At 41.3% G+C, this 24,459-nt stretch overlaps 1 protein-coding gene across 2 annotated transcripts in view; it reads left to right on the top strand.

Moving 5' to 3' along the window:
* CAP2 (cyclase associated actin cytoskeleton regulatory protein 2) overlaps nucleotides 1–24,459 on the top strand; it is a 130,811-nt gene that overhangs the window by 30,400 nt on the left and 75,952 nt on the right. Inside the window, exon 4 of one of the 2 annotated variants that reach the window (XM_040460570.1) lies at nucleotides 9,470–9,547. The exons of the other annotated variant lie outside the window; for it this stretch is intronic. Coding sequence (XP_040316504.1) covers nucleotides 9,470–9,547 — 78 coding nt within the window. The remainder of the gene's footprint in view (nucleotides 1–9,469; nucleotides 9,548–24,459) is intronic. 2 annotated transcript variants of the gene reach the window in all.

The raw sequence follows: 24,459 nt of genomic DNA, 5'->3' as shown, positions 1-24,459 counted from the left end.
GGCCTATATCTATTAAAAAAATTCAATTAATAATTAATAACCTTTCAAAAATAGAAAGCATCAAGCCCAGTGGGTTCACTGGTGAACTCTACTAAACATTTAAGGAAGATACTATACCGGTTTTCTACAATCTCTTCCGAATCTTCTTCCAAAGAGAAAATACTTCCTAAATCATTCTATGAGGCCAGTATTACCCTAATAACAAAATAAGATAAAGGTATTATAAGAAGAGAAAACTATAGACCTATAACTCTCCTGAACATAAATGTAGAAATCCTCAAAAAAAAAAAAATATTAGCCAATGGAATCCAAAAAAGTATAGAAAGAATTATACACCATGGTCAAGTGGAATTTTTCCCAGGTATGCAAGGCTGGTTCAACATTCAAAAATCAATTAATGTAATCTGTTCCATCAGCAGACTAAAAAAGAAAAATCACATGGTCATATTAATAGGTGCAGAAAAAGCCATTGGTAAAATCCAATACCCATTTGTAATAAAAATTCTCAATAACCAGGACTCAAGGGGAACTTTCTCAACTTGATAAAGACTATCTACAAGAAACCTACAGCTAGCATAATTAATGAATGGTGAGAAACTCAGAACTTTCCCACTCAGATCAGGTACAAGGCAAAGATCTCCCCTTTTGGGCATTCCTTTTCAACTCAGACTGGAAGTCTGTGAAATGCAATTAGACAAGAAAAGGAATTAAAAGGTATACAAATTGGCAAGGAAGACATAAAACTGTCCTTTATTGCAGATAATGTGATCATTATCTATCAAGAAAATCCAAGAGAATTGACAAAAAAGACCTCTTAGAATTAATAAGCAATTATATAGCAAGTAGTATTTGTTAGAAATGTAAATTCTCAGGTTCATGGAAACCTACTGAATCTGAAACTCGGGGGATAGGACTCTGTTTTAACAAACCCTCTAGGTGACTATAGTACACACTTACGGCTAAGAAGCACTGGTGTAAGCTTTCTTTATGGTTCTTAATATGTCAACCCAGATGCCTTTCATAATCTGACTTTATAGAATTGGTGCTTACGTTCGTTGTTACAAAATTAGGCATCTTCAGGGGCGCCTGGGTGGTTCAGTCAGTTAAGCGGCCGACTTCGGCTCAGGTCATGATCTCGCGGTCCGTGAGTTCGAGCCCCGCGCCGGGCTCTGTGCTGACCGCTCAGAGCCTGGAGCCAGTTTCAGATTCTGTATCTCCCTCTCTCTCTGACCCTCCCCCTTTCATGCTCTGTCTCTCTCTGTTTCAAAAATAAATAAATGTTAAAAAAAATTAAAAAAAAAATTAGGCATCTTCAATTTATTTTAAGCAAAATTGCGAAGTGGTCAAATTTGTTTTTGTCATCCTGTCACCTCATTTCATCAACCCATTTTCTTTGTCTTGCTTTTATCTCTCAGGTCCCTCTTTGCTGAAACTCAAGGAACTTCTCCTTTAGGGTTAAAGGCCCCTGATTAGAGGCCCCTAAGGAATAAAATCTAAAAATACAAAATCTCTAATTATAAAATATAGGGCATTGGCAGACTAATTAGGGAGGGCAGTGGGGATGGCATTGACCATGACCTTTCCAGAGTCCACATATTGCACCCAAAGACAGATGCCCTTTCCCCTGACCTTAGAAGAGGAGGACCCCCTTCCCTTCACTGTCTGGTTCTCAAGAAGGCTGATGCTGTTCCAGAAGACCTGGGAATCCCTTCATTACAGATGCCCTGATTGGGTACTTTTTCGTCTCCTCCATGTTTTTCCTGCACCCTTTCTCCCAGTTGCACCTGTTCATTTTTTCATCCACATGGTATTTTTCAGCCTGTAACATTCCCTGTGAAATAATGCAAAGATTTGATGAGTATTTAGAGATCACTTGGGCTTCCCCAGGGAGCCAGTTCTCTCCTGAGGGGATTAGATGGAAATGAGTCATATTTGGCTGGCATCTCCTAGTCCTGAGGTTTACTTTAAACTGATTACCAAAATTCATTCTCCTACTCTGTCCTACTGTGTGCTCCTAGGGCAAAAAACAAAGTGGTCCACAGTTCCATCTATCCAAGAATCCCATTTACCTAAGTGATAGTGGATTGAGTTTAAACCAAATGCATAGCCTTGAGTCTTAAATAGTCTCCCTTTCCTCTCTTCACACACGTGCTCAGAGACAGATAGATGCACATATACACCCACAAAGGTCATTGAGGCTCTCTGAGCCCTGCACACATGTGATGGACAAACTCAGCAAAAACCCGCAATTATTTGTTGTTACTGAAAATCCCTACGTTTGGCATTTTCTTTCACAATGTTTTGAGCTGCCTGAGTGAGCCAAATTCTCCCTTTTGAGTTATCAGAACTCAGCAGGTTTAGTAAAATTGCTCCTAAATAGGATGCTGTCTGGTTGAGGGGACTCACAGAACGTTCCAGTAGAAGCAGGTAGATCACAATATCTCAAGTGTGAAATGAAAGTCCTTTGAAACATGGACTGATGAGTTAAACATGAATGTGCTTTATAGTCTGCTAATTATGCCCAGAGTTTTAGGGAGCTGGGAGAAGTACACAGCTGAATCCTCAGAAAGATTTCTCTTCATAAGCAAAGTGAAAGAGTTGAAGCGGGTATCTAGGTATTGAGCCATTCTCCACTCCAACTCCGCCTCTCTTGTTGAGTGAAAGGCCATTTGGGGAAGGATTCTAATTAATACAATTGGCCGCCTTTCTGATTAGACCACCAGAAAATTACTCTACTACCAACAACTAAATATTCTTTGTAGGGAAAGTAAAAAACGCTAATGATAGTGTTCATCCTGAGATAACTACAAAAATATTGTCAATGCCACCTCTGAGCTAGCTGTTCAACTACAGAAGTTAGGCAATCCTGAATTACTGTTCCACAGCAACTATAGTTCAGTCAACTCAGCAAGGCTTGTCATAGATGAGGACAATACTCTATATTATTGTGGCTGAGAGAAGTGCAAGTATTTTATTTTTATACAAGCTGTGGAAAGCTATATTTCATAGTTTTCATTTTGGAAATGTGATCATTAGAGACTGACAAAAGTCCTTCTGAACCACTGAAAATACACACTTTGATATGTGGATAAACATTCATGCAGCTCATAACTTTGCATTCATAAGGTCATAATGGCCTCCAGGACAATAAATATTGAAAATCCTCTATTCTTCCTTAAGGAACATCCAAAATTTGAAATTTTGAGCAATATAATCCCAGAAATCAGGGTACCAGGACAAATAGAACAGGAGATAGTGTACTATCTACAAAATGGAGTGTACTACAAAATGTGTACTACAAAATGGAGGATATACCCTCATGTAAACATTCATGAAACTTACTCTGGTATGTTGATGATGATTGAATTTGTTGTTTTAAATGTAAATGGTCTACAAATCTTGGTTTGATCTGAAGCTTTTTTTTTCCTCGGTAGAAAAAATTCCTACAATGAGAAATGATGAGAAAAGTTAGAAACAAGATCAAGGTGCTCATTTCAGTAAACATTTTGGAAAAATTTGTCAGATGCCAAAACATACTAATGAAGTAGAATGACAAGAACTAGTCACTACCCCCCTCATCACTTTATGGAACGTAGTGTTGGAAATCCTGCCATAGCAATTAGGCAAGAAAAAGAAATAAAAGGCATCCAAATTGGAAAGGAAGAAGTAAAACTGTCACTATTTTCAGATGACATGTCCATAGTTTATATAGAGAAAACCCTAAAGACTCCACCAAAAAACTATTAGCACTAATAAATTAATTCAGTAAAGTTGCAGGATACAAGATCAATATATAGAAATCTGTTTCTATACACTAATGATGATGTAACAGAAATTAAGAAAAGAATTCCATTTACAATGACATCAAAAAGAATAAATTACCTAGGAATAAATTTAAACAAGGAGGTAAAAGACCTGTACTCTGAAAACTATAAGAATTGCAGATGACACAAATAAATGGGAAGTTATGCTGTGTTCATGGATTGGAAGAATTAATATTGTTAAAATGTCCATACTATGTAAAACAATCTGTGGATTCAGTGCAATTCCTATCAAAATACCAATGACATTTTTCAAAGAACTAGAACAAATAATCCTAAGGAACCACAAAAGACCCCGAATAACCAAAGTAATGTAGAGGTAAAAAAAGAACATAGATGGAGGTATCACAGTTTCAGATTTCAAACTATACCACAAAGTTATCATAATCAAAACAGGATGATACAGGCACAAAAACAGACATACAGATCAATAAAACAGTAGAGGGAGCCCAGAAATAAACCCACACTAATATGGTCAGTTAATCTATGGCAAAGGAGGCAAGAACATACCATGGGGAAAAGATACTCTGTTCAACAAATTGTCCTGGGAAAACTGGACAGCTACATGCAAAAGAATGAAACTGCATGACTTCCTTACACCATATTCAAAAATTAGCTCAAAATGGATTAAAGGCTTAAATGTAAGACCTGAAACCATAAAATTCCTAGATGGGATTTTTTTTTTTTTTTTGGATTTGTTTCCTCAGGCAAGAGCAACAAAAGCAAAAATAAACAAGTGGGACCATATCAAACTAAAAAGGTTTTGCAGTGAAGAAACCACCAGTAAAATGAAAAGTCAACCTACTGAAGGGAGAAGATATTCACAAATGATGTATCAAACAAGAGGTTAATATCTAAAATGTATAAAGAACTCATATAACCTAAAATAAATAAAAAAAACAATCTGACTTAAAAATGAGCAGAGGTCCTAGATAGTCACTTTCCAAAGAAATACAGATATCCAACAGGCACGTGAAAAGATGCTAAACATTACTAACCATCAGGAAAATGCAAATCAAAACCACAGTGAGATATCACCTCACACCAGTCAGAATGGCTGCTATCCAAAAGACAAGATATAACAAGTGTTGTTGAGGGCATGGAAATAAAGGGAACACTTGTGCACTGTTGGTAGGAATGTAAATTGGTGCAACCACTGTGGAAAACAGTATGGTGGTTCCTCAAAAAATTAAAAATTGAACTACCCTATGGTCCAGCAATTTCACATCTAGGTGTTTATCCAAAGAAAATGAAGACAATAATTTTAAAAGACATATGCACCCCTGTGTTCATTGCAACATTATTTACCATAGCCAAGATATGGAATCACCCCAAATGTCCATTGATAGATAAATGGACAAAGAAGAGGTAGAATGTTACTAACGAAATCTTGCCATATACAATAACATGGATGGACCTACAGGGTATTTATGCTAAGTGAAATAAATAAGGCAGAGAAAGACAAGTGCCATGATTTCACCCATACATGGAATCTGAAAAACAAAACAAACAAAACAACAGAAGCGGACTCATAGATTCAGAGAACAAACTGATGGTTGCCAGAGGGGAAGAAAGTGGGAGATGGATGAAAGTGGTAAAGGGGATTAAGGACAGTCCTCTAGCTACAAAATAAGTAAGACATGGGGATATAAATTATAGCACAGGGAATATAGTCAATAATATCGTGACAGATTTGTAGAGTGACAGATGGTAACTTAGAATTATTGTAGTGACCATTTCATAGTATATATAAATATCGGATCACTATATTGTACCCCTGAAACTAATATAATATTGTGTGTCAATTATTCTTCAATTTAAAAAGTTGTAATTTCCCATTTGGTTGATACATTTATCCCTCCAGCCCAGAAAATTGTTTGATATTGACACCAGGATGAAATGAACCTAATCCTAATGGTCTAGCTATCTGTTATTCAAAATGTATTAAATGTGTTATACTGGTTCTTACCTATTTATCCCAGAAGAAAGAGTTATCCCTGGTGACACAGAGATAGAAACTGCCCCAAACCAGATGTGACACTAACAAAGAAGAGATGAAAGGTGAAATCAGAAAGTTAAAAGATACAACCTGTGACCAAAAAACCACAACTGAATCAGAATTGTACAACCACGATGAGCCAAGAGAAGAAAAAAGAAAAGAGGTAAAAAAAAAACAAAAAAAATTCACTAATAGTAAGTAAACAAGAAAGCGATAACCGAAAGCAATACATTTCAGTAACTGATGGCTAAGCAGCTTTTGGTTCATAGCTCTGCCCCTATTCTCCACCCCCTTAAAAACATACCTTAAAGGAAATGAAATCAGGAGAAGAAAATAAAAGGGAAAAGGGAACCATAGGGCTGCTTCCCTGTGTAGATGATGGTTCATGTCTGGGTTCTGAATTGGAGGGATGATCTAAAATCTGTGGGACCACTCCATCAGAATGGTGTATGTCCCAGGAATGTGGAGCAAATCATGGCTTAAGATACTCAACTTATTCTCAGAAGAATGAGTAGCACCCAAATTCTCAAAGACTGGACATCACCTCACTGAGCTGTCCCTCTCGTCCCATTCCATCAGGCTCTAAAAGAGTTGACAGAGCACAAACCCTTGAGTGAAGGGGAAAATGACCCAGCCCCCAAAATGGTAGCAAAAGGCTCATGGAATCACCTTCATGACAGCTAGAGGTAGTGTGTCAGACAGGAACATAGCATGCAAAGGGAAAGCACAGGCTCACACTCAAAGAAAAGGAAATGTAAGGAACAGACACAGATTCCTCACAATGGCTTCATAAGAGTATAACTTACACTCTCAGAACTTAATAAGAGTATAAACAGTTTTAAATAGCTTAAAGACGAGGTGATAGAATAAGAGTGAAATGCAAAGGAAAATTGTTAATAAATCAAGAACAAAAGCAACATTCACGCAGAAATGATATATAAATTTAAAATGTGAATGTATATAAGAGATCGTGTTGAAAAATCTGTTAACTCACAATAAAGACTTCATATGATCACAGTAAATACAGATGAAAGACAAAGAAATTAAAGACAGAGAGAATCTAGAAGATACAAAGACACTCAAATATTTCATAATCTAAAGATGATGAATGGAGTCCCTGAACAGAGATTCTAACAAATGGAACAGAGGCGTCTTGAATGATGTAAGGAAACTCTCCTAGAAACAAGTAAAGGGCCAAGCCTACTCCAGCAGATATAACACAGAATACTCAAGACCCAAACGCGTTGTGGTTAAGCTGTTAAACCCCAAGGCTGAAGAAAGAACTCTCCAGGTGTCAAACTAGAAAAAGCCAATTTTCTGCAAGAGAGAAAAACACTAAGCTGGCTTCGGGTTTCTCCATTGCCACATTTAGTGCCATGCTATCTGAAAATGGAGGAAGAAAGCGACCCAAGGAGGTTATATTCAGCCAATATTCTGTGAAAACATAAAGACAACAGGGAGACGTGTCCAGACTTGAAGAACGAAAAGCAACTTGGAGATCTTTTTCTGAAGAAAATAGTAGATAATTAGGTTCGGCCAGCAAAAAAATTATCAAGATAACCTAGATCTGGAGATTTCATGGTAAAATGACTGGTGAGAAACATAGGTGTGTTTAAACATGGAACTGATCCTCAAGTCTGTGAATTAATGTTACAAATAGGATATGTATGTCACAACGAGAGCAGAAGAAAAATGAGTAAAAACATAGGAAATATAGGGAGCCAGAGATAGAAAAAAAGTAGGAACATACTTTATATTCTCATCTTTATGAGTAAGAAGTCAGTCAGTTATACGAGGTAATTTAAAATGCAAATACATAATTATTCCAATTTCTTAATATTATATATATATATATTTTTTTTTTTTTTTACCTTGGAATGATCATTTAGGACATACTAATTATAACAGTGCAGAAGCTTTTAAGTTTACCAGTTCTTTCTCTTTCATGTCTACTGCTCAACCATAAGCAAAATTTATACTTTTTCTCTTAAAAAATAGTACCTTGGGTATGGTCCCATCTCATAAAAGTCTATGCATATAGATCTTAAAAGGTGATACAATGGTGTTCATCTGTTGTTAATAAAGATTATTTCTAGATCGTGAGGCATTTTATTAAACTTTAATATTTGTAATTATTTGCATTTAAAAATTATTCTAAGTCATTATACTTTGTCTTCTGAAATCAGTGCATTTTCTTGAAACCTAGAAACATTCTGCCAAAAATGGTCATTTGTAGGTGATACAAGTATTTGGAATTATTTTCTTCTTGGTATTCTTTAAAAAAATTTTTTTTAATTTTTAATGTTTATTTATTATTGAGAGATGGAGAGACACAGAATGTGAGCAGGGGAGGGGTAGAGAGAGGGGGAGACATAGAATCTGAAGTAGGCTACAGGCTCTGAGCTGTCAGCACAGAGCCCGACGCAGTGCTCAAACTCACAAACTGTGAGATCATGACCTGAGCTGAAGTCAGTTGCTTAACCAACTGAGACACCCAGGCGCCCCTCTTGTTGGTACTCTTATGTGACTTTTTAAATTTGAAAAATTAAATAATTAATAGTTAAGAATGAGTTAGAGGGTGAGGATAAAAGAATATGATAACCATGTATTTGAAGATATTCCCTCCTGCACGACTGCTTAATAGCACTGAAATCTCCAGATGTGTCTTTTTTTTTAAACGTTTATTTATTTTTGAGAGAGAGTTTGAGAGAGAAACAGTACAAGCAGGGTAGGGGCAGAGAGAGGGAGACACAGAATCCGAAACAGGCTCCAGCCTCTGAGCTGTCAGCATGGAGCCCGATGCGGGGCTCGAACCCTTGAACCGTGAGATCATGACCTGAGCTGAAGTCAGCCACTTACCCGACTGAACCACCCAGGACCCCTCCAAATATGTCTTAATGGTTAGTTGTAGAAGCCACTGGCTCATGGGGGACATATATTTATGGCAATGACTTAAGGGACAACTTTCTTTCCACTAGAAGGCATAGAACACACAGGTCTGGGCACCCCGTGAATGAGGACGGGAGAGATACCTTTTGAAAACGATGGTACTTTGGGACTCAGACATTTTTTAACAGCTTTATTGGGATGTCATTGGCACGTAATAATATTCACTCTTTCAGGGTGAACAGTTCATTGGCTTTTACTGTACTCCCCAAGTTGTGAAACCATCAGCACTATGCGATTCCAGCATCACCCCCAAAAGAAACCTCCATTCCTCTCTCCCACAGCCCCGGGCAACTGCGAATGTCCTTTCTGTCTCTCTAGATTTGCTTATTCTGGACATTTCATATCAATGGAATCATACAAATGTGGTCTTTCTGACTGGCTTCCTTCGCTCAGCATGTTTTTAAGGTTCACCCACATTGTAGCATGTATCAGCATTTCATCTCTTTTTAATGCCGAGTAATGTCCATTGTACCGATATATCACATTTCGTTTAGCCATTCATCACTTGATGAACATTCTGGTTGTTTCTACATCTTGGCTATCATGAAGAATGCTGCTGTGAACATTCATTAGCAAGTTTTTATGGGGACATATGTTTTCATTTTGGAGATTTATACCTAGGGATGGAATTGCTGGATTATATGGTAACTGTGTGTTGAAGCTCAAACATCTAAACTTGCCTCTTTCTCTTTGTTCCCAGGCGGAAATGGTGCATAGTGCTTTCCAGGCCCAGCGGGCTTTCCTTCTGATGGCCTCTCAGTACCAACAACCCCAAGAGGTGAGAGTGTATATCGAGAGGCTGGGTAGTGTAAGACAGAACAAGGAGGCAGCAGAGCCATTTACTCTGAGAGACATCCCCAAAGTGAGACGTGTAGCATATAGGTCTGTCTCTGGCGTGGAACATTTCTTCTGTCTTCATAATCTTTTCATGGCCAAATTCATACTATTACAATTGACATCACCAGGTTAAAAGGTCAATCTCTTTATGTCTTCTGTAGCCTCTTCTTTTTCTTTGATTGAAATGTAGTTGACACATACAATGTTATATTAGTTTCAGGTGTATAACATAGTGAATTGCCAATTCTGCACATCACCCGGATAAATGTAGTTACCCTTCTCACCATGATCAGGGGCGCCTGGGTGGCTCAGTCGGTTAAGCGTCTGACTTCGGCTCAGGTCGTGATCTCGTGGTTCGTGAGTTTTAGCCCCGCGTCAGGCTCTGTGCTGAAAGCTCAGAGCCTGGAGCCTGCTTCGGATTCTGGGTCTCCCTCTCTCTCTGCCTCTCTCCAGCTTGCACTCTCTCTCTCTCTCTCTCTCTCTCTCTCAAAAACGAATAAACATTAAAAAAAGAAGATGTGATCAGGTAGATAACTAGATAGATAGACAGACAGACACACACCATGGAATATTAGCCATAAAAGAGGGCCTATTTTTTTTACCAGCCTCACAACTGTTTTATTAACTAAGGAAGACTTTACCACTGATTTTTAGCTGTATTTTGTGCTACTTTGTTATCAAACCTGTTCACATCTATCATCATCTATAAATTGCCTGTATGAATTCGATTAGCTTTGATTTCATAGTTGGCATAGATATAGGCTGTCAACGCTTCTTAAATGTATTGCGTATGTGGATAGTTAGGGAATGTCAGTGCAGTCTCTGACAATTTTTAACCTAACATCACATTGCTACATAAGGCCCAGAGTAAACTTTCATATAAAAATAATAGTGGATGTGGGGCGCCTGGGTGGCTCAGTTGGTTAAGCATCCGACTTCTGCTCAGGTCATGATCTCACAGTTTGCACGTTCCAGCCACGCTCAGGCTCTGTGCTGACAGCTCAGAGCCTGGAGCCTGCTTCAGATTCTGTGTCTTCCTCTCTCTCTGCCCCTTCCCCACTCATGCTTGCACTCTCTCGCTCTCCCTCTCAAAAATAAGTAAATATTAAAAATTAAAAAAACGTAATAGTGGATGTTAAGAGCAAAGTGATGGCTGGAAGGGCTCCTTCTCAATCCCCAGGCCATTTTGAATTTACCACATTCTAAACCCAGCACCGCCTCCCCACCCCGCCCAAACCACAGACATTGTCTCATGTAAATAACATCGTGCTCTCTACCAAGGATTCGTAATAACAATGTTCTGGCCATATTGATTGTGTAGTGAATGAAATTATTCATTAAAAATAGATCTACAGTCTTTAAGCATCTGACTTTGGCTCAGATCGTGATCTCACGGTTTGTGAGTTCAAGTCCCACACCAGGTGAGCTCCAGCCCCGAATCGGGTGAGCCCCACTTCTCTGTCTCTATCTCTCCCCCCCTCCATCTATCTTTCTCCCTCTGCCCCTCCTGGGATTCTCTCTCTCTCTCTTTCTGCCCTTTGCTCATTGTGCCCTCTCTCAAAAAAAAAAAAAAACACAAAAAAACACAAAAAAACAAAAATAGATCTATGACCGGTATACATTGTTAAACAAGAAAAAAATAAGAATTGTTCTTTTCACTAAATATTCTGCATCAGAGGTTTGGTGACAACCATATAAATATAAAAGGGACACCTGGGTGGCTCAGTAGGTTGAGCATCCGACTCTTGATTATGGCTCATGTCATGATCCCAGGGTGGTAGGATCAAGCCCTGTCAGCGTCTCTCTCTCTCTCTCTCTCTCTCTCTCTCCCTCTCTCTCTCTCTCTCTCTCTTTCTCTCTCTGTCTTTCTCTCTCCCCCCATCTGCCCCTCCCTCATGCACACCCATGCTCTTTCTCTCACAAAATAAAAAAATTAAAAATATAGAAGATAATTGGATGGTACAATAGCTTAAATTGAATAGCTCCCTTTGAACTCTAAAACAAACTCTTGAAATTGAAAAAGTTTTGCTGAGAATCCTGAGAAACTGGGACTTTGACTTTCAGGGGAGGAAGCTCTCAGCTCCATAAAGGGGCAAGACCCCCGACCCTCCCTGGAACAGCGGTTCCCAGCCCCACCTGTGCAGTGGCATCACCCAGAACATTTTTTTTTTTAAATACCGGCGCCTGGATCTCTCTTCGAGAAGGTCTGGTTTAAGTGGTTCAAGGACTGGTCTTGGCCTTGAGAATTTTATGGGCTTATCAGATGTTTTGAACTTGCAGCCAGAGCAGCCAGCCATCCCCACTGCCCCACCACGGATGGCTGTATCACTCCCCTCCTGTGAAATGGGGAGTTAGCGCACAGCCCTAGGCAGGCAGCTTTGTAAGGATGGAGATATTGTGTGTTCTGCTGTGGATGCCTTTTCCTCCCTGGCCTCCTCAATCCCTGCTTTCCCACCCCCTCCTTTGCAAAAGGGAACAGTGAAACTAGAAGATCACAGTGCGCTGCATTCTAGATGCGGCCTTAGCCCGGCTTTTCTGTGATTGAAGTAGGAGGAGAGGCCAGTTTGGTGCATCCCTGGGAGTCTCAGGTGCAGGGAAGAGCCATGACCTTCCTGGGTGGTGCTGCCTTCCCCCCGGTCCCTTTTCTAAACACAAGAGACCTCTCCATGGGCCTCGTGGGCCTTGCACATAAAAGTCACCCGTTCAATACTGCGCAAAGTGAACGAGTTAAGGAACAAGTTAAGGAATGAATGAGAGCTGTAGAACCGTGGCATCCCAAAGTGAGCTGCAGTCAGGGATGCTTATGGGTTAGCATGTGGCTGTGCAGACCATTGGGAATGACAGCTGGGGTTCCCGTTCTTACTCTACTGCATTCTTTTTTGTTATTATCATGTTTTTATTTATTTTTGAGAGAGAAGGAGAGAAAGAGCGTGAGCAAGGAGGGGCAGAGAGAGAGAGGGAGACACAGAATCCGAAGCAGCCTCCAGGCTCTGAGCTGTCAGCACAGAGCCTGACGCGGGGCTCAAACCCACAAACCATGAGATCATGACCTGAGTCAAAGTTGGACACTCAACCGACTGAGCCACCCAGGTGCCCCTCTGTCGCATTCTTGGTAAAAGGGGGGAGGCCTAGATCTGTTCCATGGGACTCCCTCCCAGGAAGTGTTTTCTGTAGCACTCATCACAGCACTTCAAGTGCAATAAGGCCCAGCAGGATCAAGGAGGCACAAGGCAAAGCAGTTGTTTGATGTCCCCTCCCTTTCTGTCCCCTGCTTCTTTACCCACAGCTTTGTCCTAGTACGTCCACCAGATAGAAAAGCAGATTTGAGAGGTCATCACCGTGGTAAAAAGAGTCCACAGCCAGGCCTTGATTGTCCCCGTGTACCTTCTAGAAGATACAGTATAAAGAAAATGACCACGAAACAGGTGGTATTTTCTCATGGGGACAATGTGATAACCATCCCCTTCGTTCAGGAGAGTAGTAACTCCTGTTATTTCAACTCAGTGGTATGTGACAGAGGCTCCCAAACTTCGGTGTGTATGAGACTCATATCCAGGGTTGTTAAAACACTGGTTTCTGGGCCCCTTTTACAGTTTCTGAGTCAGTAGATCTTGGTTGAGGCCCAAAAATCTGCATTTCTGAAATAAAGTTCCTACGTGGGGCACCTGGGTGGTTAAGCATCTGACTCTTGATCTCCGATCAAGCCCTGTGTCGGGTTCTGCACTGACAGCTTTGAGCCTACTTGAGATTCTCTCTCTCTCTCTCTCTCTCTCTCTCTCTCTCCCTCTCCCTCTGCCGCACCCCCACTCAGGCCCTATCTCTCAAAAACAAGCAAAAAACAAAAAATGGTTTTCGTGTGATGGCGATACTGCTGGTCCAGGGACCGACCACACTTACGAACCTGTGGAATGTGGGTTGCACCCAGTTACACCTCTAGCTCAAATTTATTTCAGGTGCTTCAGACTCTCATTTCCAGTTGCCTCTAGGCCACTGATTCTCAAAACTTTAATCTTCACTTGAATCACCTGGAGGTACAAAGTCTGGCTCAGTAGGTCTGGGGCAGGGCCCGAGAGTCTGCATTTCTAGTCAGCTGCTGGTGACGCTAATGCTGTTGGTCTGTTGCTAATAAACTGTGTGCAGCATTAGATGTCGCCACCTAAAATCCCCACAAGCACAAAATCCCTTAGCAATCAATTGTCAACCCCCTGTGCTTTCCTCCTGACATTTCTGCATCAAAGCAGATGGTGTTATGCTGCCCGTAACAAACATCTCCAACATCCTAGGGGCTCACAGCAGCAGAGGTTTCTTTCTTGCCCACTACATGCCTATTACAAGGCCGCTTACTTCTTACTGAAAGAGTTACTAAATAATAACTCCTGTATTTATTTCTTTAGAGTTGTAATAGAGCTCTAAGAGAAAAGGGTAGAGAATGAATCTTTAACAGGAGATTCAGGCATTGGGAAAGAAGATATTTTATGACAGGTACACCTCCCAGGGGGTTGCCTTCCATCCCCGTTAATGAAGAAGACCACCTATGTTACAGAAGCATAGCACAAGGTCAAAGCTACATTAGGTCAGTTTTGGCCTGAGGGTTGTATAAGCTAGATGCACAAGACCAGGTAAGCATCCCAGCCAGCTGGAAGCTAGCAACATCCTAGAACACAGAAGAGCACTGATAAAATACAGGAACCCACAACAATGTAAGTTCAAAAGTATTCAGTCAACAAACATATTTTTTTGAAGTGCATACCGTGGGCCAGGCACCATAAAGATACCCATGTGATGGGGCAGGGCTTAGAGACAGGCAGATACAGATTATTCAGTGCGAAGCGACCTCAGAGATCATCTCTTGCAACACTTTCAGTCTAAAGGGGATCCAGGAGAGGTTCAGAGAGGGTAACAGGTTTGCTCATTAGTCCCTAAGCTGATAAATTACCCCCAGATAACTCAGGTCCCCAGAAATCTCAGCCACCATGCTTCCCACTGCACAGCTGTCTCCAATGCTCTACACTGGGGCCTTAAGCCAGAGTTCTGGCCTTCAAAGAGACTAAATTTAGTAGGGGTGACCATCGACAAGTATTTTATATTTCTCAATTGTAAGCAAACTGCCAGTCAAGCAAGGTAAACCATTAGTGTTACCAAAATCTAGAGAAGAAGGATTTCATAGACAAAGGTGATCAGGAAAGGCATCACAGAGGGGATAAAACGATAATACAAGAACAATAATACAACTCTTTCTAGTATAATAGTAGTATTACAGCCATATTAATGTTAATAATGTGGTGAATTGAGTTAGCACAAACCCGAAAAATATTTTCAGGGTTAAAGATGTTTGGGGAAATCCCATATTCTGTTCAGTAAAGAAATATGTTAAATGTTATTAAACCCACATTTTCCCAAACTAAATTGACCGTGGAGGCTCTTTTTTTTTTTTTTAATGTTTACTTATTTTTGAGAGAGCATGAGTGGGGGAGAGGCAGACAGAGAGGGGGAGGGAGGATCTGAAACGGGCTCTGCACTGACAGCCCGATGTGGGGCTCAAATCCATAAACTGAGATCATGACCTGAGCTGAAGTCAGATGCTTAACTGCCTGAGCTACCCAGGCGCCCTGACCGTGGAGGCTTTTTGAAGAGGGACATGTATTCGTGTCCTGCAGAAGGCTGACACACCAGGTTGGGAAATGCAGACGTGCACATTTCTTTTAGGCTGTTCGAGATGCTTGATGGTTGTTGCTTTCTGTGGATTGTAACTATCAGGAGGCTGTGGTATGCAGAATTCCAAGATGGCCCTAAGATCCCCACTGTCTAATGGACACTCCCAGTATAATCTCCTCCTCTAGAATGTAGGTGGCATCTGTGAAGATGTGGGATAGCATTACTTTGATTAACTTATGAGCAGGGAGATGGGACCTCACTCCTGCGATTGTTATGTCACCCAAGACCGTCCTGGTGGCTGGAGAGAAACTCTCCTGCTGGCTATAAAGACCTGAGCTACCAAGTTGTCAGAGGGGCAGCCTCTAGATGCTGAGAGGGACCCCTGCCAATGGCCAGCAGTGAAACAGGGATCAATCTCTCCAACAACCCATGTGAGCCCTGGAGGGGACCCCGAGCTGAAGATGGAACACTGCTGACACCTTGATTCAGCCCTGACACCCTGATCAGAGAATCTGGCTTGACCTTGCCTAGATTTCTCACTTGAAGACACTGTGAGGTGACACACGGATGTTGTTTTAAGCTACTGACTTTGTAGTAATTTGTTATGCAGCCATAGAAAACTAATAGAGATTGCCTCCATTCCCTTCTTCTTGCCAGACTTTAAAATAATTAATCAGGTTCTTAAATAAGACTGTGAGCCACAAACCAAAGCATGATGCCTCCCTACCATTTGCTTTCTCTTCCCTACCTGCACCCTCATCCATCCACACTCACCCCTCCTTCTGTCTGGGAGAAGCAGGGTAAGAGGTGTGTCTGCAGCCCCAGTTGACAATGATGACATCCATTTTCAAACTTTCCTCTTTTACTTTGGAGTAAAAAACGGGTTTCTTATATTCTCCAACATAAAGGCTTCCAAAACTTTCTTCAACTGTTGACCCATAAAAAAAGTATATCTTTTTTTTTTTTTTAATTTTTTTTTTTCAACATTTATTTATTTTTTGGGACAGAGAGAGACAGAGCATGAACGGGGGAGGGGCAGAGAGAGAGGGAGACACAGAATCGGAAACAGGCTCCAGGCTCTGAGCCATCAGCCCAGAGCCCGATGGGGGCTCAAACTCACGGACCGCGAGATCGTGACCTGGCTGAAGTCGGACGCTCAACTGACTGCGCCACCCAGGCGCCCCAAAAAAAGTATATCTTATTTCACCACCCAGTTCTACAAAACCACAGTCATGCTTACCAGGTATACCACATTCTCATATTTTTCTTCTAGTCCCTTCTGTGGACCTACTGAACTGATTTCATGAAGGACTAATGTGATGGCTCATCACATCTCGCACTTTGAAAGCCTTCCTCTCATTGACCTATTCCCACACTCGTGATACAGAACAAGTTCTAAAACACGGGCAGAACATCTCATGCTTTTCTTCTCTCTCCTTGTTGTAATTCACAAAAATAATCTTTAGGCGGAAGAATGGCCTAGTCCTTACAGTATTTTTGTCTAGGAATTTGAGTGACAATTTATCAAGCCTGGCTTTTCCCAGTTGAGGAAAGGATTCTCACATGGAAAATGACCAAGCCCCCGTTCCGTAAGTGCAGAATTTTTCAAGGCAACTTGGAACACTCAACTATGCATTTATTTTTACAACAGGCGGTTACAGGGAAAATGAGTTATTTCTAACCCATCAGCATGAAAAATGAAGTTCAGTGACATGTTAATGACCTGGGCACCGGACCTAGGCTTGGGCCCTGTTCCCTTTGGAACCCCTCTCACCAGGCAGAGTCCTTTTCACAGATACTGCATACAAGAAGAGCCACCCTGCACATCATTTATAGGAGTTTCATGTCAGAATACAACTGTAGGGGCGCCTGGGTGGCTAGTCCGTTAAGCATCTGACTCTGGATTTGAGGTCAGGTCATGATCTCATAGTTCATGAGTTCGAGCCCCGCATCAGGCTCCGCACTGATAATGCAGAGTCTGCTTGGGATTCTCTCTCTCCCTCTCTCTCTGCCCCTCCCCTGCTCTCGCTCGCTGTCTCTCAAAAATAAAATAAACATTAAAAAAAGTAAAATAAAATGTACGAAATGTTCGCTTAAATAGGGAGAGGTGAAACACGTGTTTTTTGGCATTGAAATATCTCACATCACCTGGGAGAGATGTGAAACCTGATCTTTAATCATCTCCACTCTAGGAGACCCCAAAACTCTGCCCTGTGCTGAAAATGTAATCTCCAGTAGACCAGTGCTTCTGAAGCCAGGTATGGGCATCACCCCCAAGGAAGGCTGTCACCACGGGGTTCCCAAGAGGTTTCCCTCCAGGCCCACTACCTCTAGCCCCAGTTAATTTGCAGGAGCAGAGAGGAAGATTCAGCATGGTGAATTGCACCTGCCGTGGGCAATTACAGTAGGCATTCTTGTTCCCCCCCACATATACTTTCCATATCTTCTCCAACATTTCTCATGCTGCCAAGACCTGACAGTGAAATGAAGTGTGTGTGTGTGTGCATGCGTGTGCGCATACACATGTGCACATGTGCACATGTATGTGTGTGTTCAAATAGAATTAATGTGCACCAGTACATGGAGAAAAAATATTAATCCTAAGTTCCAAGTTCAGGGAAGATGATTTATGGTCACTGCCACTGTGGATTTTATTCTATTGAAAAGACCAGGAAGTCTGGGTTTTTTGTTCTTCCAGAAGAGAGAGAGAGAAAAAAGTTTCTTCTACTTGCTCTTCTTTTCTGTCTCTATCTGGACTTGCACTTTAAAAGGAAATAATACCGTCCTGTGTATTGAGCAGGACTCTAAGACTGATTGTCCTTTCATTGCTCGCATAGTCTGGAAATTAGAAGAGGAGGGAGATGAGAGGCGGCCATCCCTCCATCTATGAGTGAATGCACATGCCCCCGCACAGTGGTCTCCTCAAAGTACCCATTTAACAGATTTTGCATGGAGCATTAGAGTTTATTAATAATTTGTTCATCTTAAACTAATCAAGAAAGCTTAATGGCAGTAACCTTAGGACTTTACATAATTGCTTGGTGCATGATAGATCGAGATTACTACTAGGCATAAATATACTTGAGACTTTTATAAAACATACTAATTTGTGAGGGTCATCAGGAATAGAAACTTTGGACTTGGATCTGCTCATTGGCTCTGCAAATCCAAATGCAAGAAAAACAAATTTATCAGAGTCTCCTTAAATTGGAGAATCTTCTCTCTTTTTCTGAGTGACCACTGGCAAATTAATCTGGTAAAGTCCCCAGTACATTTACAGTGAGCCATTGTAACCAAACCAACTCGTGTAAGTTGCCCACCTGGGGAAAGACAGTTAAACTCAGCCCATGTTTCCTTATCTTTAAAATGGGAGGGTCACCTGGCTGGCTCAGTCAGGAGAGCATGTGACTCTCGATCTGGGGGCCATGAGTTTGAGCCCCACATTGGGTGTGGAACCTACTTAAAAAACAACAACAACAAAAAATAAAGTGGGGATAATAGTTCCTACCTCAGAAAGCTAATGTGAGGATTAAATGAGAAAAAGCATGGGAGTGTTAGGTGACTGAATAGAAGAATTCAGTGTTAGGGGCATCCAACTGCTTCAGGAAATAGTCCCCAGATCTCAGAGGCGTACCATAGTAGACATTTTCTCCCTGCTCAGTAAGGTCTGCTCTGGTGGGTTTGGCTGACAGTCAAGGTCATTCAGGGAACCAGGCTTTTTTCATCTTGTCCCACCTCCTCTACATCCTCAGCCATTGAATTGGGAACGAGAAGGCTGGATCATTCCTGGGAAGGTTTGATGGGCCAGGCCTGGAAGTGGCATATATCACCTCCACCTTCATTCAGTTCTGCGGCCATTCCTAGTTGCAAGGGATGCTGGGAAATGTCATCAACCTGTATGCTGGGAAGAACGTATCCTCAGGTGTGGTGAACGTCTAGCCAGTCTGTGTGGGTAACTTGGTTTGGCTAACGTGAGGTCTATCTCATGAGAAAATATTGTCTTTCTAAACACTCCTTTGGGTTTTTCCAAATTAATCCCCCAGGAACCATCCAGAGAAAGACAAGAAAACCTTCAAATCCAACAGCTGAATTTGTTTTTATTTTACCTGGATATATATAGAGAGAGAGAGATACAGACAGAGATACACGTATACAAATATCTTAAAGGTTTGGTTTTTTTTTTTTCATGTTTATTTTTGAGACAGAGAGAGACGGACCATGAGCGGGGGAGGGGCAAAGAGAGAGGGAGACGCAGAATCCAAGGCAGGCTCCAGGCTCTGAGCTGTCAGCACAGAGCCCAACTCGGTGCTCAAACTCATCAACTGCGAGATTATGACCTGAGCTGAAGTCGGACGCTCAACTGACTGAGCCACCCAGGCGCCCCTTAAACGTTTTTGTTTTTTTTTTTTAACTGGAATGATTTAATCCTGGTTGCTTCTGTTGTGTTTTACCGTAATAACTACATGGTGTAGAGTTATTGTCCAATATTTTAAAATGCCAGACAAAACCGTTTTGTGACTTTGATCTCAGAGCATGCCTTGGGTAATTTAGGTAGTACGGGTGGCAGGTCTGGAAATTGTAAAGGAAAAGCAAACAAAGCCAAACTCCCAAGTGTTGCCTAAGTCCATGCCCAGAAAATGTCACCGCGTCGCTGGGGTTGCTGAATTTTCTTGAGAGATTTGGCCATGATTAGCACTGCTAAGTTCTCTTGTGAGGGGGCATATGACAGATAACATAATGCAATAAAAGAATTCTGGCCCTAATGTAAAATGAATGCCTGCTTTAAAGTATTTTTTTTTAAAGTGGTTTTTTTTTCCCCTGAGGACGTTTAGAAATCAAGACATCAAGAAAATATTCTGCTAAGTAACTATTGTGAATATGTGCCAAGCAAGTATTTTAAGTGGATTTTTTAAATATGTGATTCCACATTTATCCTGAAAAAAAGAGAAGAGAAATAAAAGATAAAAAGTTTGTATCCTTTGTATCATAGTTATGTTTTCGTTTAGTACTGGTATTTCCCGGTGATCTGGAGGAGTAGCCCGTTAGCATCGAACCAGCGGCCTACTTTATAGCCTTTTCCAAATTAACTCTGTATTCACACTTCATAAATATGCACAAGTTTCTGCTCTTACTGATATTATTAAATGGACTGGTTCTGCCTAAACTACTGACACAAAGGCAACCAAAGGCAATACATATATGCGTTTAATTTCTGGAGAAGAGTACGTAGACTTAGGCCCAACTAAAACCTGTGCTCAAGAACAGTCTGTGAAGAGCGGGTAAGACTGATTGCTTCCTGATACCTGTAGGATTGCCCGTGTGTAATCAGCAGCCTTCTGAGTAGATCGGTGTGGTGTGGGTGGAGAAGTGGGGGCCGAAAGAAGCCTTTGCTTTCCGTGTGCGCCTTTCCATGGCAAGAAAATTGCCCTGGAAATTACCCCCTGGCTAGGGTGTGAAGGCTGGAGAATAATGGTGGTTCACGAAAAATAAAGCACCAGGGAAGGAAGGAGAGGAAGAAGATTGTGTGATACCATCAGGGTCTGCTTGAGTTGACAGCCTGAAGCTACCCAGTCAGTGCTGAATGCCAACAGGAAAGCTAATCATTAGTTTATCAGGATGCAGAGAGGAAGATAATCAGAAAGGAGGGTAATTCTGTCATTCTTCTACCCAGACTGTTTGTTTTAGGAACATAAAGCTGTCAAAGGGCCTGTGAGCTGTGACCGTGGGTTGGTAGCTTTAAAGGTATTTAGCAACCCAGGACTTTGGAGGCAGAAAGGATTTGCTAAGATCCTGTCCTGTTGGCCATCACTCGTGGTGACTTTTTTTTTTTTTAATCTGATAAGGCACATTAGCTCATCTCTCTTTGTGTAAGACTTGAATTAGATAATGACTGACTGCCCAAAGGAAGTGAGGTAGTTTTCACACACAAGGGATTTGGGGGATTATCCGAGGGGTAAAGGTTAATAAAGAAGGATAACGTCCTTTGTTTTATCAACTATTACATACGAAGTTTGTTCCATTCCAGACTGCCTTGAAGGCAAATTCTCCGCAAAGGCTAGAATATGACCAGGGAATTTTTTGTGCTCCATTTACTCAAACGTTGGGATCACTTTGCATCTTTAATAAAATAGTTACTGTTTATCATTCTCCATTGCGAGGCTAAATATTTGGTTGCTAGTCACCATAAAACCCCCCCAAAAAAAAAAAAAAAAAAAAAAAAAGATTGAAAAGGCCGCCAGTTTTTCTTGTAGGACCTGAGTCAGAAATTAATTTAAAGACAGGCAGTGGAGTCATTCCACAAATCTTTTTTAAAAGCCACACGTGTGTCGGCCGTCAGATTTACCATTTGCTTGCGGTTTCGGTAGCCTTAACTCAGGCCCTGTTTGCAGGACATAGATTCTGTCCATCTGTACAAAGCCGTACGTGTGAACACAGCAGACCGGGAGAAGGTAACTGCAGCTGGCATTCTAGCCTGGATCCGCCGGCATAAATTACTTAGCAGAGGGCACGGTCCGTTACTTTTTATGGTCATGTTCTATATTTGTATGTGCTGGGGGACGGATCACATGACAGAAACCATCATTTGATATTAGTGTTTATGTGCACCGACGAGGGAGGGCTAGATTTAAGCCTCGCCGTGCAGGACTTTTAATTTGTATAGTTAGCTCTTAATTGAAAATGCAGACACTTCCCTAAGTACCCTCACCACAGATAATCCAGAATAAAGTGTCCGAGAAAACAAGCTACTTACTGCACACGCTGATTGAAATGTGCTGTGCCCTCCAGAGATTGTAAAACGTAAATTTTGACCAGGAGCGAGTCAACCCTGCTAGAATAATAGACCCAAATTCACTGCTTTACAGCCTCTCTCACCTCCTAACTTGAGCAAGAGAGCATCTACTGATGGCAGCTTCTTTTCGCAAACTTGGAGAGAAGAAAACACACGCAAGCTTTTTTCCTTACCTTCCCCACATTGTTTTCCCCACTGCAGCTTAATATTTATTTAGGTTTCCAGTGGCAAATACCTAGAGAATATGCTTCTCCTTTGATGATTACTTCTTTTCATAAATGAAACAAGAAAAAAATGGTCTTGTCAGATTTTGGCAGAGCAGCTGCTTCGAGGACTAGTGTTTTCTTTCTTTCTTTTTTTTTTTTTTTTTTAATATCTATTTATTTTAAGAGGGAAAGAGAGCACAAGCAGGGGAGGGGCAGAGAAAGAGAAAATCCCAAGCAGGTTCCACGCTGTTAGCACAGAGCCCTGTGCAGGGGCTCGAACTCAGGAATCGTGAGATGGTGACCTGAACCAAAATCAAGAGTCAGACGCTTAGCCGACTGATCCACCCAGGGGCCCCATATCTGGAATCACTTCTTAGATACATTGGCCTGAGTAGTTGTTTCAGGTCTCCACTGGGGCCTGTTCATCTTCTGTACTCTAGCCCTCTTTAATTCTTATTTCTTCAGGCTTTTTTTTTTTAACCCAACATTTACCGGATGCCAGCTACAGAGCTGTCCTAACATTTGGCACTTCTGTACGTGTCATTATCTCATTTGTGTGCGAACGCACTTTGGAAAACTATGGTGTGGGTGCTGCTCTTTGTCACGATTCATGTATTCCTGTACTTTGCCCTGGTCTTAGCTGTTACCACACTCCTGCCCCTACCATGGCCACCCTTTCGGCTTTCCTGCCCACTCTCCTCTCCTCTATTAAGGAGCCTATTAACTGTGCCTTCTGAGGGTGTCTTCATAGCCTTGAACTTCCTGAGCGCCTATAGAGTAGTTTCTGTCAATGCACAGATAACTTGTTTATGTGTCGTTTCAGAAACGTGCCCGTTATTTTTTTAGACATATTTTCCATCCCTCTCCCCAACAAGATTCTAAGAGCTTCAGAGATCGTGTGAGTTGATGCTTTTATGACGCAGTATGGTCCTAACTATTTTATTTCATGTCAAGTTTGCTAAGAAGGGAGCCTCAGCAAGCTGAGGCTCAGCAAACTGATCACTTTTGGTTGGAAGAATAAAAGCTTGCTTAATGGATTACAGTGGCACAAGAGGGAACAGAGTGGAATGATACTTTTGTTTAGTGATACTGGTGTCATTTACCTAAAAAAAAAAAAAAGAAAGAAAAGAGATAGATATTTGGAGGTCAGTTTGGTATGGATTGAGATATCAGTTGAGGGTATAACTGGTAAAATATAAGTCATGGATCAACCAGGTAGAATTAGCCGTGAGAAAGTATTCCTACTGGGAATGTGGGAAAGGTAAGTTAGAGGAAAAACAGGTGATTAGGTGTTGGAAAGGCATTTTATTTCAAAGGTACCATTTCCTTTATGTACCCTTTTAAAAAAGGAGTGCCTTTGAGGCCTACCACAGAATGGTTCATATTTAGGGGCGTGGAGCATTTAATGACAAGAAGGGATCACAACCAGATTTGGGTGACAGATGTAGTTCAGGCATTCAATGATTATAGAATGTAGGTTCTGGGAAGAATGTGCTGATTAAATTCACATGGGTGATGGAGATCCAGCTGGCCTGATATTTAAATGCTGTTGAAAATTTTTCCAATTAGATGGATTCTTTCCTGGGCAGAGTTTTCACATAATGGTGGAAAACAATCCTTTCTTGAGGCTGTGAAATTGTCGTGAATGTCCAGTGTCAACCCTCTGAAGCTGGTAATTATGCCTTTAGAACCACAGACGCTGTAGTGCAAACTTCTGGCTTTATCCCATCTCTGCCTGGACGGATTCTCCACATAGAATGATGGGTAGCACATCACACAAATTGGATTTAAGTCATTCAAACAACAGGAACCCCACCATTCTCTTTGGCTGGGTATCCTATAGCTGAACATATACAGGATTCCTCTTGGGAAGTCAGAAGTTGGATTATAAGTCCTGTAATGCGGGCATAAACATACTGCTCACTTGTAATAACAAGTCCTTAATGAATTCTAACCGCATATATAGCTCATAAAACGCCCATATCCTACCTTACCTATCTGAAACTGACGGTGGCCACAGGAGATATTTATCACTATAATTTTACTTGACTTTGTAGAATTTGAAGGGTCTTTTTTGGTAGATATATGCTGGATGATCCATGTCTTTAAAATACTTTTTGTGGGAAAGTGAGAGCTCTTGCCTTTCCTTGGCGTCTCTTGACAGCATTTCTCTGGCCTGGATGGAGACATTCAGAGTCATTC

The sequence above is a fragment of the Herpailurus yagouaroundi genome, unplaced genomic scaffold (genome assembly GCF_014898765.1).
Source record: "Herpailurus yagouaroundi ecotype Mexico unplaced genomic scaffold, PumYag 250, whole genome shotgun sequence".
NCBI classification, from domain to species: Eukaryota; Metazoa; Chordata; class Mammalia; order Carnivora; family Felidae; genus Herpailurus; species Herpailurus yagouaroundi.
The sequence above is the reverse complement of the archived record's forward strand: the minus strand, read 5'-3'. Positions and strand labels throughout refer to the sequence as shown.